The sequence below is a fragment of the Mastigoproctus giganteus genome, chromosome 8, assembly GCF_048544385.1.
Source record: "Mastigoproctus giganteus isolate SK-2022 chromosome 8, ASM4854438v1, whole genome shotgun sequence".
NCBI lineage: Eukaryota > Metazoa > Arthropoda > Arachnida > Uropygi > Thelyphonidae > Mastigoproctus > Mastigoproctus giganteus.
The window spans coordinates 174,342,445-174,362,571 of NC_143582.1; the positions used below are offsets into that span (position 1 = coordinate 174,342,445).

The 20,127-nt window shown below is 39.0% G+C and overlaps 1 protein-coding gene across 1 annotated transcript in view; it reads left to right on the forward strand.

Moving 5' to 3' along the window:
* Nucleotides 1-1,645: 1,645 nt before the first annotated feature.
* The window catches only part of LOC150082019 (uncharacterized), a 115,644-nt gene continuing 97,162 nt past the window's right edge, over nt 1,646-20,127 (forward strand). The window contains exon 1 of the mRNA XM_090379068.1: nt 1,646-1,768. Coding sequence (XP_090235194.1) covers nt 1,669-1,768 — 100 coding nt within the window. The 5' untranslated portion in view covers nt 1,646-1,668. The remainder of the gene's footprint in view (nt 1,769-20,127) is intronic.

The window sequence follows — 20,127 nt, forward strand, 5'->3', positions numbered from 1 at the left end:
TACTAAGTTAGTTAAACATGATTTTTTCTTTAAAAAGCCATGTTGTTTGTCCTTTAGAATGCCATATCTATTTAAATATCCCTTGATTGCACTCTTAATCAATGCCTCTAAGATTTTTTCTACCACTGAAGTCAGACTAATCGATCTGTATACAGTAGTTATTACCAACTTCACTCCTAGAACCACTTTTATGTATTGGCAATATGTTGACACTTCTCCAATTCGAAGGAATCTCTCCTAGGTCCAAAGATGCTCTCATAATTAACCTTAATCATTCAGTACAATCCCCCATGCTCTCTCTCAAACTATAGGGTATATGCTATCAACTCCAGGAGCCTTACTTTATGCTCAAATGTTTTTCTAATAAACAGTCATCTGTAATGACAATATCACTAATTTCATATGGCTGGGCCTCACTCGCACAGCCTCTTCACAGCACGAACAGTCTTTCGTCAGTAAAGACTGATGCAACGTCCCTATTCAATTCATCCACAACATCAGGGGGGGGTCTTATCTAAGACTTTCCCACAGCCAGTGCACAAGGGTCTGATTTGATTAGCTTTCTTCTTCGTTGTATTCACATACATGAAAAATTTCTTGTCCCCATTCTTTGTTCTCTTAGCCAATGCTTTCCCATATGCAGGTTTGGTCTACCTGACCTTATTTGTGGTACTATTACAGATCAACTTGTATACTTACTTGTAGACTTTACTTGTAGACTTTAGCATTTCCATCGCTCTGTAACTGTCCCATGCTATCTTTTTCTGTTTTATTTGACGAGCTAGCTCTGCAGTCATCCATTTCAGCTTCTTTTTACAGTTTTCTTAACAATTTTCTTAACAACTTTGCAAGTTTCTTAACGTACCTATGCGTTCATGGCTTATGTGATTTTTTTATTTAAAAGTACTCCATAATTCAAATGTATTTGCCATCCCTCAGCAATTCACCCAATTCACAGATGCCATATAGCGCCTTAAACTGCCAAAGTCCCCTCTTCTGAAGTTAAAACCTGTGCCTTTACCTTTAACTACTGCAGTATCTTTCTTCATCTTCTAATTGATGATTGTTTGATCTCTTCCTGTAATTTAAGCCATGTGATGTCATTTGATTTATTAGTAATGATGAGGTCAAGGATATTCTTGCCCCTAGCACTTTCTCTAAGATGCTGGTACAAATAATAATCTAGTTTATTTAAAAACGTTTTTCCTCATTATGAGTTTCCCTCCCACTTATTATAATCAATCTGGAGCAGATTAAAGTCACCCATAACAAGACATTCATGCTTGCTTGCCCATTCTATCCTCATGTAAAGACTCTCTTCATATTCTTCATATACTTCTGTTCTATACATTACTCCCATTCTCATATACCTTTGCTTCCAACTCACACACAGATTCTGTGCTATGTATTCTGTTAAAAAAGAAACCCCCTGCCAATGTAGGCCATTTCTGGGGTAGGTGTATACCTTGAACTGATTTTAAAAAATAAAATAAAAATAAATGTGCTAGTGACTTACAGAACTCATCCAGTAACTGAAGGGTTAAGGTAAACTTTATTATTTTAAGTTACTGCCACCTTCCTTTCAACTACCTAAATGGACACTGATCTACACAATGCTTAACTCTTATTATTTTTTCGGCTAAGGTAAAGAGAGCCAACACGAGAACCATGGGAAACTTTGGTAAACTTATACCAAACAAACTTGTTTCCTGCTACTGCAGTTTCTCCCTGCATTCTTGCCAAACTGATGGTGTTATCAATAGTGGCAGTAAGTAGAAGTTGATAACGATATATTGATTAGTTTTTTCTCATTATTAAAAGCAGATTATTGGAGTTCATGAGTGGGCTGAAATTTACTTACAGGTACACCCTCCAGATTGCCTCAGTCTTAGGGTGTTTATCTCCCCTTCCCACTGTTTTAACCTGATAGGAAAATAACTTCTACTGCCACTACCAATAACACACACCACCTGTAAAAGTTGGTTTTCCTATTTTAAAACAGCGGGGAAGGGGAGATAAATACCCTAAGACTGAGGCAGTCTGGAGGGTGTACTGGTAAGTAAATTTCAGCTGCATTACACTCATGAACTCCAATAATCTGCTTTTAATAATGAGAAATCACGGTACATTACGTTACCGTGAACTGAAGCGTGTCTTGATAAGACCACCCTTTCATTCTTTTCACCAATCTCATTTCCCTTTTCCTCTTGCCTTTCCAGCAGATCTATATCCTTTCTAAAATGAGGCCTCTAGACCTGTATGCAGTACTCAGGATACAGCCTAACCATTGCCGTATACAACAGGAAAATTACCTTCTTATCCCTAATAGCAAAGTTCCTGTATGTCGGAGTAGACAAAATACCATGAGCTGGCCTGGCTGCCTCTGCTCTCCTCTGCTCAGAGAACTTCATATCTGACTCCACAATTACCCCCAGGCGATTTTCATTTTCCACTACCCTGAGTGTAATACCACATAGTTAGTATGTTACTCTGGGGTTGCTGCTACCCATATGCAGTACTTTTTACTGTTCAGATCTTGTTGCAGCAGTTTGCTCTGATTTCTTTAACCAGAGACTCCATTATTTTCTCCAGAACAGAAGTTAAGCTAACAGGTCTGTAATTACTCATGTCACTCTTTTATCCCCCCCCTGGTGAATTGAGGATCTCTTTTCAGTATTAATGATCTGTTTTTTATAGGGACCTCCCCTGAATCCAAGAATGCTCTTATAACTATGACTAAGGGTTTACTTTTCTCCTTTGCTGCCTTCCTTAATATAATTAGATAGATCTTGGGCACCTTTTTTATGTTAAGCTTCAACAATTTTTTTTCCACTTTCCTCTCAGTTATCACAAAATCATTTAGCTCCTTATTAGGTTTTGATGAACTTCTGGAATTCCTCTCCCTAAAGAACTCCTCATGCATGAATTTAGATGCAAAATACATATTCAGTTTGTCAGCAACCTGAGCAGGATCATCAGTAGTTCAATCATCGATATCAAGTGGACCAATGTGATTGGTCCACTTGATATCAATCCTTGGGACTGAATTGGGACCCTTGGGACTGAATCACATTGGTCCATTGATGATGTTGATGGTCTGATGATAGGTATCGGTAAGATCCTGAACCAGCCTGCACACCAACCCTGTTGTGCAGAGTATGGGAGCAGAGGTCGCCCCAGGCTTCCACTATAAGAACCCTAGATCCAGGATAAAAACTTTGCACTAACCTATTGGCCAATAGAGTTAATCCCTCACTTATAAATTAACTGCTGTTAGTGGTGCTTGTCTGTATGCACATCAGGTTTCTGGGAGCATAGGTAAGAATTTAAACTCTTTGTATTTATCTTATGTGTCCTGTTTTCTATTGTAATGGCAATTCAAAACGTAATACTTTAGAATCGTAATTTGCAAATTGTAATATTGGTAATTATAATTGTAAAATTGGTAATTGTAATGTAATATTCTAAAATATTCAAATTTATAACCCTTTCTATTTTCTGTTCCCCCAACAGCATGGTCTGATGATGGGCATCGGTAAAATAGCCAAAACGTTACCTTAATGTATAGTAATTTAGGCGAACAGCCTAATAAACTATATTATTAATTTCATGTAGTATAAGAGTGGTATTAATATAATAATAACCTTAATGGAAAACAACCACGTAGCATCCTTCCCTAACTATAATTGAGACCACTGTAGTCACCATTACAAAAGCAAAAACTCTTCCCTTTACCCTTGGCTGGATTTATTTCTTTATCAAAATACCACATTGCAGTGTGATCACTGCCACCTAGGTCTTTTGTCTGCAGGTTCTTAATATATGAAGAATTGCTGCTGATAATCAGCTCAATTGTATTGCTTCTCGTTGCATTCTCTAAAATGCTGCTGTAGAAAACAGTTATCCAATAAATCAACAGAAGTCTTGCTAATGTTGGAATGACCAACCTGCAAGTTCCATTCAATATCTGTAAAGTTAAAATCTCCTATTATAAGGTATTCTGATTTACTGGCCCAATCTATTTCTTTGTATAGTTATTTTTGTGTTTCTAGTGCTTATGTGACAGCACACTAACTCAACATTGCATTGGTCACCCATGTTGACTGCATGCTCTGCCTTAGATTTAATATGCTTCCTAACTAAGAGTACCTCCATCCTTTCTGTACTGACATTTTTTCTCACCGTATTGAAATTCTGCATAACTTAGTCTGAGTGACACTACGTCTCTTATATTCCCACAGTGTCTGCATTCGATAACTTATTATTATTAGCCATATGGTGTAAGAAAGCCTCAGGCTTATGCTGTACCAGCCAACAAAAAAATTTCTGAGTTACCCTGAGAGAGAGAGAGAGAGAGAGAGAGAGAGAAAGAGAGAGAGTCAGAAGTAGAAGGGAATCACCATGAAAGAGAAGAATGATGATATCCAGCTCAGGACCCTGGGTGTGCCATGCCCATACTCACCAGATGTGAGCCCCTGATGTACCAGGCATTATCAAGATCATGCTGTGTCTTAGGCACCTTTTTTATGTTAAGCTTCAACAATTTTTTTTCCACTTTCCTCTCAGTTATCACAAAATCATTTAGCTCCTTATTAGGTTTTGATGAACTTCTGGAATTCCTCTCTCTAAAGAACTCCTCATGCATGAATTTAGATGTCAATTCCTTGTGTCAGGGAGCTGGGTAAATTCTTGCTGTGTCAGGGAGCTGGGTAAATTCTTGCTGTGTGTGTGTGTGTGCCATATCCAAAAATTTTATTAATTCATATATATTCCCATTTCTCCCCTCCTTTTTTACTTTATCTATTGAGTGCATCACAAATAGCGAAACTAGCAGAAAAAACTTACCTGTGAAAAGATCTAATCATCTCAGAAATTTCTTTATTCATTTCACTTCATGGCTTCAGTTCATTCTCAATGTTGATTTCCATCTATAATCTACAAAATTGAATCTGTTGCCTCAACCACTGCTCACCTCAGTTGTCCTAATTATTCACTTCATGATTCCTTTTTCTTCAAAGATGGTACTTGGGCATATGTCCATTTAAATATTCCTTGCCAGGGACTTTCTAATTTGGAATCTCCTCTTTTTGTTTTCCTCTGGCTTAAAATCTCTATCTCTCCCCCCCCCCCCATATTTTGTCAAATTCATCTTTTTCTGTCATTCACCCAACCATACTAATCAGTCAGAACTCTGAAACTACTTTCTCCAGTCTAACTTTCCTAGTGATAAAGTACCTTTCCTTAGCAATTTTAATACCTACAACTTCAGCTGGTTTCAGTTTTCTAGTTACATGAACCTAGCTGGTTGAGATGCTGAGGCTTTTGTGATTACTGATGAACTTACACAGCTTGTTCATTTACCTAGCAGAATAGCAGAGAATCCTAATCTTAAATCTTTTCCTCAGGAACAAGCTGTGTAAGAAGAGACTATCACAACTTGGTGGTGGCCTCTTCTCTAATGGAGCCCCTGTGTATATTGGCCATTCTCAGCCATGTGTTACTTTGGCATTACAAGAATGCAAAATGGAATGTTCTCCACATTATTTCTATTTACTTGACTGATTTGCATTTTAAGTTTACTTTAAATTTTTATGCATACCTATCTAATATGTTTTTTTATAATAAAAATCATAATTTTACCTCTTTATTGGTTGGATTACTGTTTTAAATCTTCCGATCCCAATGTTTGCTCAGATTGTGTTAATGAAATTACCCTTGTGGGGATGAAATCTTTTATTCCTAATTCCACCCTAAAATCTCCTCCGTTGTCTGAACTGTGATTTTCTAATAAACATGCTAAGGCTGGTCAAGATAAGAATGTAGCATGTCTATTAGCTTGTATCCAAATCTTCCATCTTCATTTACTGCCTACACTAAAGCTTTCAGCAATTGTAACACAGTTATTAATCCATCCAAACTTGATTTTGAATAGGCCAAGGATAGAAAACTTGGTTCTTATACAAGTGGTAGTCTAGCATTCTGGTCTCTTGTTACAACTTCTGCCCATCTGTGCTGCTGCCTAGGTTACAACCTGTTTTGTTGCATCCTCAGATAAGGAAATTGAAAAATTGAATATATTGAAACATCATTGACTACTATACACTCTATATATATACACAATATATACCCAGAGTGTATTGGGTATATATATACCCAATACACTCTGGATATATATACCCGATACACTCTGTTCAATGCCTTCCAACAGAAGGATGTTAGAAGAGTTCTGAGTGATCTTGATGCCAAGGAGGCTCCAGGTCCTGATGGTATTTCTCCAAGCCTCTCAAAAACCTGTGCACCTGAGCTTGCTCCTATTTTGTTTTCTGTTTTTTTTTTTTTTTTTTGCACTTTCTTATTCTGCTGATTTTTTTCCCCTTCTGCTTACAAATTTGTTTGTATTCAGCTAGTTCCTAAAAGGGGGTGAGAAATCCCCTCCTCCTTCCTAGTTGTTGTCCCATTGTATGTATCTCTACTCTTTCCAAAGTAATGGAGAAATTCATTAACTGCTAACTCTTAAACTCTCTCAACCTTTTATCTGATCAGTGCCAATCCACCAGTGATATATTGTGTTTATGTTGTATGATGAATAATATAATGGTTTATATTACTTATCTTTGGAAAAATTTGATGGAAAAATTCAATAAAATTCAAGCAGTCTTGACATTTATAATACTTTCAGTTGTTTGGCTAAAGGCCTTCTAATCAAGCTCCCATCTTATTGACTCCCATCTGTTTTTTGCAATTGTGAGTAGTCAATATTCTTTCTGACCACTCACTGCAGGTGATAGCAGATGACTGTCTTCTAATTTTCTGGAAAAAAGCAAACCATGGTTCTGTTTGTTTTTGTTCACCATTTTCCTCTTGTGTATTAATGCCTCCTTCTATTTGACTGGAAATTAGTACTTCAAATTCATCAAATTTATTTATTATACTCCTAGTATGAGCATACATGCAAGTATCTGTGCAACTGTTCTTACTCTTATTCTTTAATCAAGTCACAAAGGAAATTAGGCAAGCTAAGGCAAATTTTGGGAAGTCTCTGGCATAGAATGTAAAGATTTCTCTACTTGTCTTAACAGTAGAAGGAAGGGGTGAATCACATTGGGCCACTTGATGTCTTGGTTATGGTATTCAATTTGTCTGCAACCCTGCTCAGGTTGCAGACAAATTGAATAGGTATTTTGCATCTTCATTCATATGAGGAATTCTTTAGGGAAGGAGAATGCTAGAAGTTTATCAAATTCTAACAAGGAGTTAAACGACTTTGTGACAACTGAAAGGTAAGTGGAGGAGAAATCGTTGAGGATGGACATAAAAAAGACACCTGGAGCAGATGGAATCTATCTAATTATATTAACGGAGGCAGCAAAGGAGGTAAGCAAACTCTTAGCCATAATTATGAGAGCATCCTTGGATTCATGAGAGATCCCTATGGACTGGAGATGTGCGAATATATCCACAATTCATAAAGGGAGATCAAAGGGCAACATGATTAATTACAGACTTATTAGCTTAACAAGAGAAAATAATGGAATCACTGGTTAAAGAAGTAATGCAGGACCATCTGGACAGGCATGGAATTATACTGCAATCACAGCATGGATTTGTCAAGGGGCAGTCTTGTCTAACCAATCTGATAGTTAATATGATGCAGTGACCAAGGAACTGGATGCAAAAAATAATTTTGACATGATATACTTGGATTTCAGGAAGGCTTTGATACTGTTGCACATAAAAGACTGCTTTACAAAGTGGAGCAATATGGCATTACAGGCAAGTTGCTGCTATGAATAAAGGGATGGTTAAGTGGAAGACAGAGAGTGGTTATCAGTGGGCACTGCTCTCTGTGGACTAATGTTATTAGTGGAGTTCCCCATGGTTCAGTGCTGGGTCCATTGTATTCAATATTTATCAATGATATTGATGAAGGTATATCAGGCTTAACATCTAAATTTGCTGATGATACAAAGTTTGACATGGTAAGCTACCACAAGATCTAGGAAAATTGGGTTGAAGCTGAGAAATGGCAGTTGAAGTTTAACATTGACAAGGTTGACAGGGTGGTTAACAGCAGTAATTGGGTGAGCTACCACAAGATCTAGGAAAATTAGTCGATGAGCTGAGAAATGGCAGTTGAAGTTTAACATTGACAAATGCAAGGTACTGCACGTGGGTAGCAATAACCCCCAGAATAACTTATCAGCTGTGTGGTACTACACTGAAGATAGTGGACAATGAAAAAGACCCGGCGGGTAATGGTGTAGTCAGACAAAAACTTCTCTGAGTAGTGCAGACATGCTGCCAGGAGAGCTCATGAGATTTTGCCAATGATATACAGAAACTTTGCTAGCAGGGATCAGGAGGTGATTATCCCTTTGTATAAGGCTGCACCTTGAGTAATGTCTACATGTGTGGTGGCGTCATTTTAGGAAGGATGTAGATCTGCTGGAATGGTTGCAGAGAAGGGCAACCAGACTGGTGAAAGGGTGCTCTTACCTAGAAAGGTTTCAGTTCTGCAAATGGCAGCATCTTGAGACTAAGCACCTGTGGGGAGATCTGATTGAGGTGTTTAAAGCCTTGAATGGATTGAGTAAGTTGAATGTTAATGGTATTAACGGGGACATAAATTTAAGTTGAAGGATGGTTGCAGGATAGATGTGTGGAAGTTTCTCTTCAGCCAGTGGGCTCAGAACAGGCTTCCATCTGTGGAAGTAGATGGGTTGAATAAATTTAAGGGAGAACTAGACAAATTTTTGGACGGTATGGATGGGTGAACTTTTTTTTTTTTTTTTTTTTTTTGGCTAATGCTGTATGAGCTTGCTTTCTAGCATGATTTTCTATTACTACTACCTCTGTCAGTTTTGCAGATATTACTACTTCTCCAGTCAAAGTGAATTTTTCTAGAGTTCAGTGATGCTCATTAACATTTCCAGTGATTTGAAACACTAGTATGCAGACTTTAATTAAAACTGAATATGTATACTATCATCATCACCTAAAACCTTGCCCTCCTTTAAGCCCAGTAGCATTTCTATCAAATGCTTATCTGAAATTGTAATGTAACTTATTTTACAGAAGTCTAATACCTTAATATTTCCCAGAGTTTTAAGCTTGCTCTTCACTGTAAATATTGTTCTTTTTTCCTTGTTTATAATCCGGCACGACCACCAGACCAGTGGAGTTTACAATCAGTCAATACAAATGTTAATCATATTTAGTAGTCACAGGCTTGAACCCTGGTCCACTCAAAGAGCATGTGCTACTGCACTTGCACTCTTGACCACTCGGCTATGTCTTTATGAGAAGTATCTGTTTAGCTCATCTGTCGTTTTTGCTGGGCTTTCTCGGGAACTTAACTGCAACCATTTAAGGGACCTATTGGATTTATGCTCATATTCCCATATGAGGTAAACTCCTTGTCCTCATTGTTAGCTCTTTGCTAGCAACTTTAATCAGCTTTTATCTATCTTACCCCATTAACATTAGTTGAGGCATATGATGCAAGAAAGCAAGCTTATACAGCATTAGCCAAAACAAAAAAGCAAAAAAAAAAAAAAAACCCCTTCCCGTTTCATCCATCTGGTCTCTCCATATGTTTGTCTAGTTTGTCAAATGTTTGTCAGCCTTAAATTTATTTAAGCTATCGACTTCCACAACATATGGAAGTCTGTTCCAGCAATCAACTATCTGCTGGCTAAAGGCAAACTTCTGCACATCTATTCTGCAGCTGTCTTTCCTCAATTTGAATCTATGCCCACTCAGGTTTGTAATCTGAGTAAGCAGAATAATCCCATCGGCATTCAGCCTGCTCAAACCATTCAAGGCCTTATACACCTCAATCAGGTCACCTCACAGGTGCCTAGTCTCCAGATGCTGCAACTTGCAGAACTTGCCTTCCTTGGTAAGAGCACACCTTTGTTCCTCTCGCCAATCTTGTTGCCCTTCTTTGTACTCGTTCTAGCAACTCTACATCCTTCCTAAAGTGAGGCCTCCAGACCTGTATACAGGTCTGGAAGCCTCACTTTAAGGTGTGGTCTGACCATGGCCTTATACAAAGGGATAATCACTTCATTGTCTCTGCTAGCAGAATTCTTATATATCATTGATTCCATGACCTGTTCTGGCAGCCCAAATTAGTGGTTTTGTTACATATTCTCTTATAATGCTCATACAAATTGGAATCACATGATTGTCTGCATTTGTCCTCACTAATTGTCCATACTGGCATCTTACATTTATGAAATTTGAAACTGAATATGAATACACTGGTATGAATACATTTGTGGCCTTGGGGGTAAAATTCTTTAATATTTTCCATAGTGTATTTGTATCTGACATACAGTAATTACTTTAGTTAATTGAGTCTAAGAAATATAACATTCCATTATAATTCCCTCTCTTAAAATTGAATCTCTTGCCTTTAACTTTGACTACATAGGTTTCTTTAGATACAATCCATTTTATGGTATTGTGGCCACTGTCTGCTACTAGTTTCCCCACTTTTAAGTTTTTGTTGCAATTAGGCTCCTTAGTAAGATCTAGATCTAAGATATTTGAACCCCTTGTACACTCTTGAACATGCTGAGGTAAGTAGCAATCATCCATATGATTCAAAAATCTGTTACCTTATAGTGTATTTCTAGTCTCTGTATTCTAGCCTATAAGAGGTTATTTGAAGTTTCCTAGAACGAGCCAATCATATTTGCCCTCATGGGTAGTACAGTTGGCAGTAATAGTATTTGCCATAAGGTGCAAGGAAGCCACAGGCTTTTCCTGCACTGGCAAAAAAAACAAACCAAGTATATAAGAAAATGCAAATTTTATGCTTCCCTCCTCACACAGGCAACTATCCAGTTGATCTTTGGATTTATTCAAACTGTCAGTCTTAACTACTACCAGTGAAGGCAACCTGTTCCAGCAATCGACTCACTGGCTAAAAAAAACTTCCTACAATGTAATCTAAACCTCAAACCCTGTAATTTGAATTTGTGACCCTTAGTTCTGGAATTCTTTATAACAGCGAGAATTCTGCCTTCATTCATTTTACTAATCCCTCTAAGAGCTACTAATCCTTATACACCTCAATCAGGTCACCTCTGAGGTGCCTGGTTGCCAAGTACTGTAGCCCACATAATTGGTGTCTTTCTTCATACAGTCGTCCTTCTGCCAATCTCACCAATCGAATTGCCTGTCTTTTTTCAGATGAGGTTTCCATACTTGAACATGGCATTCCAAATGTGGTCTTCTCCAATCTAAAGAAACTCCCCTGAGTCCAAAGATGCCCTCATAATTTACTTCAATTGTTCAATATACTCCCTCGCGCTCTCCCTCAAAATCAAACTGTGTATGCCATCAACTTCGGAATCCTTATTTGCCTTTATGCTGAAAAGATTTTCTAATAAACAATCTGTAATTACAACATCGCTAATTTCATATAGCTGTCTCTTCTCAGCATGAAGGGTCTTTCAATGGTAAAGACCGATGCAAAGTACCTATTCAGTTCATCTGCGACATCAGCTGGGTTATCTAAGACTTTCCCACACCCTGTGCATAAGAGTCCTATCTGATTTGTTTTTTCTTCTTCTTTGTATTCATATACATGAAAAATTCCTTGTCCCCATTCTTTGCCCTCAGCCAGTGCTTTTTCATACTCAGTTGCCTCCCAAACCTTAAGTAGTTAAACCTTTAACTACTGCAACATCTTTCATCATCTTCCAGCTGATGATTGCATGATCACTTCTTGACAGTGGTTCCAGTCAGCTATCTGAGCAGGATCATCAAACGTTGAGCCATCAATATCAAGTGGACAAATCTGGCTTATCCCCTTCTTTCTAGAGTTTATATAAGTAAAGAAGTCCTTACTGTTTTTCTTAGCATCCTTTGCCAAAGATTTCTCATAATCTGCCTTTGCTTGCCTAATCTCCTTTGTGACTTGATTATAGACAAGCCTATATCTACCATAGTCTTCTGTGTCGCCTGATAATTTATATGCATCCCATGCATTTTTCTTCTCTGCAACGAGACTCATTCATTCATCTGACATTCATTTAGCATTAGCATTAGCATTAGCAGAGGCATATGATGCAAGAAAGCAAGCTTATTCAGCATCAGCCAAAAAAAAAAAAAAAAAAAAAAAAAAAAACACACCACTCCCATTTCACCCCTCCGTTCGTTCGAAATACCTGTCCAGTTGAGCTTTAAATTTGTTTAGGCTATCAACTTCAACAACAAGTGATGGAAGTCGGTTCCACCAACCAACCACCCGCTGGCCAAAGGCAAATTTCCGCACATCTATCCGACATCCGTCCTTCCTCAATTTGAATTTATGCCCTCTGAGGTGATTATTCTGAGAAAGATGAAGAATCCCATTGGCATTGAGCATGCTCAAACCATTCAAAGCCTTATACACCTCTATCAGATCACCTCGCCGGTGCCTAGTCTCCAGACTCTGTAATTTGCAAAACTTAAGCCTTTCTTCGTAAGAGCAACCCTTTGTTCCATTTACTAATCTTGTTGCCCTTCTCTGTACCCGTTCCAGCAGCTCTACATCCTTCTTGAAATGAGGCCTCCAGACCTGTATACAGTACTCAAGATGTGGCCTTACCATTGCCTTATACAAGGGAATAATCACCTCCTTATCCCTGCTAGAAAAATTCCTGTATATCATTGACAAGACACCATGCGCTACTCTTGCAGCTCGTCTGCACTGCTCAGAGAACTTCATATCTGCCTGCACAATTACCCCCAGGTCCTTTTCATTCTCCACCACTGTCAGTGTAGTACCGCAGAGTTGATACGTTGCTCTGGGGTTACTGTTTCCCATATGCAGCACTTTACATTTGTCGATGTTAAACCTCATTTGCCACCTCTCAGCCCATCTGTTCAACCTTTCCAGATCCTGTTGCAGCAGCATAGCGTCAGTATTGTCCTTAACGACCCTGCCAACCTTTGTATCATCTGCAAACTTGGACATTAAACTTGATATCCCATCATCAATATCATTCATAAACACCGAAAACAACAACGGACCCAACACTGAACCTTGAGGAACTCCACTAATAACATTAGTCCACGTTGAGCAGTGTCCATTGATTACCACTCTCTGTCTTCTGCCACTCAACCATCCCCTTATCCATAGCAGCAATTTGCCTCCAATGCCACACTGCTCCAATTTGTGCAGCAGTCTTCCATGTGCAACAGTATCAAAAGCCTTTCTAAGATCCAAATATATAATATCAAAGTTATTCCCTGCATCCAGTTCTTTTGTGACTACATCATAGTATCCAATCAAATTGGTCAGGCAAGACCTGCCCTTAACAAAACCATGCTGCGTCTGAGCTATAACTGAATTCTTGTCTAGATGATCCTGCAGTGCTTCTTTAACCAGTGCCTCCATTAATTTACCTGGAACAGAAGTTAAACTAACAGGTCTATAATTACTTGTGTCAGCCTTTGATCCTCCTTTGTGAATTGGGGTTACATTTGCACATCTCCAGTCTATGGGCACCTCCCCTGAGTCCAAAGAAGCTCTCATAATTATGGCTAGGGGTTTGCATACTTCCTTTGCTGCCTCCTTTAATATAACTGGATAGATCCCATCCACCCCAGGTGCCTTTTTTATGTTTATCCTCAACAATCTCTCCTCCACTTTCCTCTCAGTTATTACAAAATCATCCAGCTCACTGCCAATGTTTACTTTACCTACATCATTCTCCTTCCTGAATAACTCCTCATGCGTGAATGTAGATGCAAAATACTCGTTTAGATTGTTAGCCACCTGAGCAGGATCCTCAACTGTTGAACCATTAATATCCAGTGGACCAATCTGATTCATCCCTTTCCTTCTTGAGTTTAAATAGGTAAAGAACTCTTTTCTGTTTTTCTTTGCATCCTTTGCCAAGGTTTTTACGTAGTCTGCCTTTGCCTGCCTAATCTCCTTTGTGACTTGGTTACAGACCAACTTATATCTATCATAGGCTTCCATGTCACCCATTAATTTGTAAGTATCCCATGCATTTTTCTTCTCTGCCACATGTCTCATTAGTTCATCTGACAACCATTTAGGCCTAAACCTCGAACAATATTTCTTAGTTGGTATGTAAAGCCTGGTAGCCTCCAAGATTAGTTCCTTGAATGCTTCCCATTTTGAGTTTGCTGTTGGTAACATCATCAGTTGGTCCCACTGTATAGAATTTAAATACTGTCTCAGACCATCGTAGTCGCCTTTACGAAAACAAAAACCCTTCCCTTTACCTCTGATGGTAGTTACCTCCTTGAGTAAATCCCACTTCAACACACTGTGATCACTGCCACCTAGTGGTTCATTTATCTGCAGGTTCTTAATGCATGAAGAATCACTACTGATAATCAGATCAAGAGTATTGCTCCCTCTTGTTGCCTCACGAACATGCTGATGTAGAAAACAATCATCCAATAAATCCACAAAAGCCTTGCTAGTGTGCGAGTGACCAACCCACAAATTCCAGTCAATATCTGGGAAATTAAAGTCCCCCATTATAAGACTCTCAGATTTACTGGCCCACTCTATTTCCCTGTACAATATCTTATTATACTCATCAGAGTCATTAGGCCTATAGCACACTCCTACTCTCAATTTTGATTTCCCTATGCTTATGTCGCACCAAACTGACTCGACACTGCCCTGTCCATCGATGTCGACTGGCTTCACTTCCTTGGACTTTATGTGTTTCTTAATTAATAGCATAACCCCTCCTCCCCTCCTGTCCTGTCTATCCTTTCTATACACATTGTATTCCCCAAATTCCAGTTCCGCATTACTTATATCTGTGTGACACCACGTCTCTGATATCCCAACAATATCTGCCTTTGATGTTTTGAGCAATACCTCAAATTCATCAAATTTATTTACCAAACTCCTAGCATTGGTGTACACGCAGGTATACATGCACCTGTTTCTATTCTTAGCTACCCTAACACAACCCATGTGTTTACTTGTACCGCAATGACTACCAGCAGTCTCCGAAATATCCTGCATCTTGTTTTTCAGACTTCTGCTCTTTTTTAGGTCTAAACCTTGAACAGTATTTCTTAATCGGTATGAAAAGCCTAGTAGCTTCCACGATTAATTTCTTGAATGCCTTCCATTTAGAATTTGTTGTTGGTAATGTCATCAGTTGGTCCCACTGTATAGAATTTAAAAACTGTCTGAGACCACTGTGGTCACCTAAACAAAAACCCTTCCCTTTACCCCTGATGGTAGTAAAATCTTTAAAGTAAATCCCACATCAGTACACTATGATCACTGCCACCCAGTAGTTCCTTTATCTGCAAATTCATAATGCATGAATAATCACTGCTGATAATGAGTTCAAGAGTATTACTCTCTCTCTAACATGTTGCTGTAGAAAACAATCATCCAATAAATCCACAAAAGTCTTGGCAGTGACCAACACAAGTTCTAGTCAATATCTGGGAAGTTAAAATCCCCCTTTATTAGACATACTGATATACTGGTCCATCTTTTCTCTGTGCAATTGTTCGCTGTACTTATTAGTGTCATTATGCTTATAATGGTGACCAGATAAATATGCATATGAAAAAAATCGACACGAAAATCCGCACAGAAAACCCCACTGGCATTAATGCTCACAAGAAAAATACCCACATGGAAAATTGCTCACACAGATAAATGCTCACATTATTTTTAGTTTACAAAAAACAAATTATTTCATATTTCAAAATGCAATAAAATGTTGAATTTATATATTTTATTTCTACTTCAATACGATGTATTTTAATATAACTTTTGATTTTAATATAAAATTTGTTGGTCCTTGATGATGTTACAGACATTCTCTCAGATAATGCCAGACAAGCTGTACTGGCAACCTGGGAGTGTAAAACGCTGATGGAACTGATATTTGGATGACATTCAAGTCAAGAAGACCCAATTTCGGCAAAGTCCGGACGGTCTGTGACAGCCAAATCCTCTGCTTGCACCTTCACGATGGTGGGACTATTAGTAATCCTGGGTATAACCTATGCACAAGCACACTGTGGGTGACCACCCAGGTATGAATCAGTGTAAGCAGGGGTAAGGTGTGGTGCTCACACCACATGGAGGAATGCCGCCCCTCTGTGTTACAAGGCAATACTAGGTGGTAGATGACTCTCATCAACCAGTGCAATACCACCACTTTGCTTGAAGTGGTGGAACCCACATTTAGTCTCCAGAGCTAAGTTCCGGTCAACCCTTCCCCATCTCTTCCATCATGCAGTATGATTGATGACTTTTGAGGTTATGATGAGATCCAATCTTCCTTACATTTCGAGGGTACAGCCCTAAAACTGTGTTCGCAGGCTGGCTGCTAGTACACTGGACCGAACCTATTGGTAACTCTCTAGGAGGCTTCCGGATTAGCTAGTGTATAATCTTGCTACATCTACTCTGCCATATAGTGACTGGAGGGAGTCCGAGTAGTGTGTATGCAGGGGGCCTTGTCGAGGCCACGTTATGTCAAGGATCTGGGTATATTCTTACCATATGTACGCCATATCCAAAAATTATTACTTCATCCAGCAGTCCCCCCACTTTTTCTTACTGTTGAATACACCATGAATTCTCAAACTAATAGAGTAAGCTTACCTGTGAAAAGATCTAAACCTCCCAAACACTTCCTAGTTCATTTCACAAATATATGTGGTCTCGATTCTAATCGCAACGATGTCCAATTCCACATGCAGTCTGTCAAACACCATGTACTTTTTCTGACAGAATCCCAGTCATTGGTTAATTCAACTACTGCTCATCTCAGCTGCCCAAATTATTCACTATATGATTTCTTTCGCCTCAAAGGTGGTACTTGTGAATATGTCCGTTCCGATATTCTCTGTCAGAGAATTGGTAATTTGGAATCTCCTCTCTGCGATCTTCTCTGGCTTAAAATCTCTTTACCTCATTGTGTCAAATTCATCTGTTGTCTCTACCGTTCTCACAACTCCACTAATCACTTGGAGCTGTTTGACTTCCTCTCTTTGCAACTTGACTTTCTCCAGTCCAACTTTCCTAACAGTGAGGTGATTTTAATGTTCACAACTCTAGCTGGCTTCCGTTTCCAATCACACCGACCCAGCAGGTCGAGATGCAGAGGCTTTTGTAATTTCTAATGACCTTGCACAGATTGTTCATTTACCTACAAAAATACCGGACAGTCCTATCCATACAGCCAACACGCTTGATCTTTTTCTCACAAACAACCCTTCTAAGTACTCGGTTGAAGTGAGTGGTCCTTTAGATAGCTCAGATCACAACTTGGTGATTGACTCTTCCCCAATGGAGCCTTTATCTCATGGCTATTCCCAACCACGTATTGTTTGGCATTACAAGAATGCAAAATGGAATGACCTACATTCTTTTCCTTGGTCAGACTACTGTTTCAAAACTTCTGATGTCAATGTTTACTCATATCGTGTCAGTCAAAGGTGCCTCCGTAGCCAGGTGGGAAGGAGCAGCAGTGCGTAGCACTTTGCTTTTTGATTAGATCGGGGTTCGAGCCCATCACCACCATATACGGAGGATGCGGAAAGGTCAGGGAATGACCACCGCATATCCCGGAGCAATGTGGCCTTAGTTGCTAATGCTCCTAAAAACCAAATAACAAACAAACAACAGATCGTGTCAGTGAAATTATTCTTGTAGGAATGGAATCCTTTATTCCACACTCTACTTTAAAATCTCGTCCTTTATCTAAACCTTGGTTTTCCAATAAATGTGCTAAGGCTGTTCAAGAGAAGGATGTTGCATATCGTAATTGGCTTCAAACTAGATTTTGAACAGGCTAAGAGTAGAAAACTTGCTTCTTGCCCTAATGGTAGCCAAGCATTCTGGTCTCTTGCCAAAGCTACTGGCCGCAACTTTTGCCCATCTCTGCTCCCACCTCTGTCAAAACCAGATGGTTCTGTCTTCACTTCAGCCAAGGATAGAGCTGACCTGCTAGCATCCCATTTTTCTTCCAACTCGTATTAATGATCTTTGTAAAACACCTTTCACCATTCTCAACTCGCTCCATTCAATGCCTCATGTGGTCTTCCTTCAAAAGGATATTGGAAGGATTTTGACGAATCTTGATGCTAAGACAGTTCCAGGTTCTGATGGTATTTCTCCACTTGCTCTCAAAACCTGTGCTCCTGAACTTACTCCTCTTCTTTGCCACCTTTTTTCACTTTCTTATTCCAAAGGTGTTTTTCCCTTCTGCTTCGAAATTTGCTCATATCCAGCCAGTTCCTAAAAAGGGTGACAAGTCCCTCCCATCCAATTATTATCCTATTGCAATTACTTCTACTCTTTCTAAAGTAATGGAGAAATCAATTAACCGCCAACTCTTTACCTAGAAACTTTCTAGGTAGTTTAAGAGTTTCCTGTATGATTGCCAGTACGATCAACGATCGCCAGTGTGGATGCTGTCAGTGTCAATCCACTGATGATAATCTGGCTTATGTTACCCATTTATAGACAAATTCAATGGAAAAATTTGGTGAAACACAAGTAGTTGCTCTTGATATCTCAAAGGCTTTCAATCGTGTTTGGCATAAAGGTCTTCTAAACAAACTTCCATCTTATGTTTTGCCAACTATTTTTTGTAATTGGTTATCCAATTTTCTCTCTGATCGCTCACTGAGGGTGATAATAGATGGCTCTCTGTCTTCTAACTTCTCCACTAATGCTGGTGTCCCCCAAGGTTCAGTTCTTTCCCCTTCTTTTCATCTTGTATATTAATATCCTTCTTCCATTGACTGGAAATCCTATCCATAGTTTTGCCGATGATAGCACATTGCATTCCACTTTCCATTTTGAAAAACCTTGCCCTGCTCAATCAGGTTCAACTTCTTGAATATCCACTACCAATTCCTTAAATGCCGATCTCCAGGTAATTCTCTAGTGGGGCAAAGACAACTTAGTTAATTTCAATCCTTATAAAACTCAGTCTTGTCTTATATCCCCCAAAAAGGATTCTTCTGTTCCTATGCTTATCTTTGGTGACACTCCAATTTCTAGGCAAAATGATATATCTCTTTTGGGGATTACCCTGACTTCTAATCTCTCTTGGCACAAGCACATTACAAATATTGCTTCCTCTGCATCTAAAAAACTTTGTGTTCTCTTTAGCTCTTGCCGTTACTTTTCATCCAAACAGCTGTTCACTCTTTAGAAATCGCAAATTTGCCCTACCATGGAATATTGTTCCCACATCTGAGGCGGTGCCCCCAAAACCTCTCTCAGACTTCTAGATTCCATACAGAAGAGGGCAGTTAGGTTAATTAATGACTCCTCTCTAACAGAGTCTCTCCACTCTCTGTCTCATAGATGTGCTGTTTCTGCTGCATGCCTTTTCTACAGATACTTCCATGGGCACTGTTCTTCTGAACTGGCTTCTATAATTCCCACTCTCTCTTTCAAAACAGTCTGAACACGTGCCGCCAGCAGTCAACATCCATTTACTGTCCAACTTCAAACTCACAGAACCAACTTTTCATCATCGGCGTCTCTGTAGCCAGGTGGGAAGCAGCAGCAGTGTGTAGCACATGCTTCTTGATTAAACCGGGGTTCGAACCAGTCACCACCAAATACGGAGGATGCAGAAAGGTCAGGGAATGACCACCGCATATACCGGAGCAATATGGCCTTAGTTGCCAGTGCTCCTAAAAACCAAACAACAAACAAACAAACAAACAACTTTTCATCTTCCTCGTTTATTTATTCAACTACCGTTTTCTGGAACAACCTTCTTTCATACGTATTTCCTGAAAATTACAGTCTACAGAATTTCAAGTCTAATGTCAACAAATATCTTTTTTCATCTTCTCAACCTCCAACCCAAGCACGGTACCAAGTACTATAGGTTCTAATACCTCTCGTGTTTGTGGTTTTCGTAAAAAAATAAAATAGAATATTTGGATGTTTATTGATAAAAATCCTTTGTTTTTTTTTATCAACAAACAACTAATTCAGACATATTTCAGTGATTTATTTATTTGTCAAGGATTGAATAGAATTTTCATTACTATAAGTTAGCTAATCTCTGCAAGTATTTCAGTTTGTCTTCTACCTACTCATATTCCTGCACAAAAGTGGCAACCAAGTTCTGC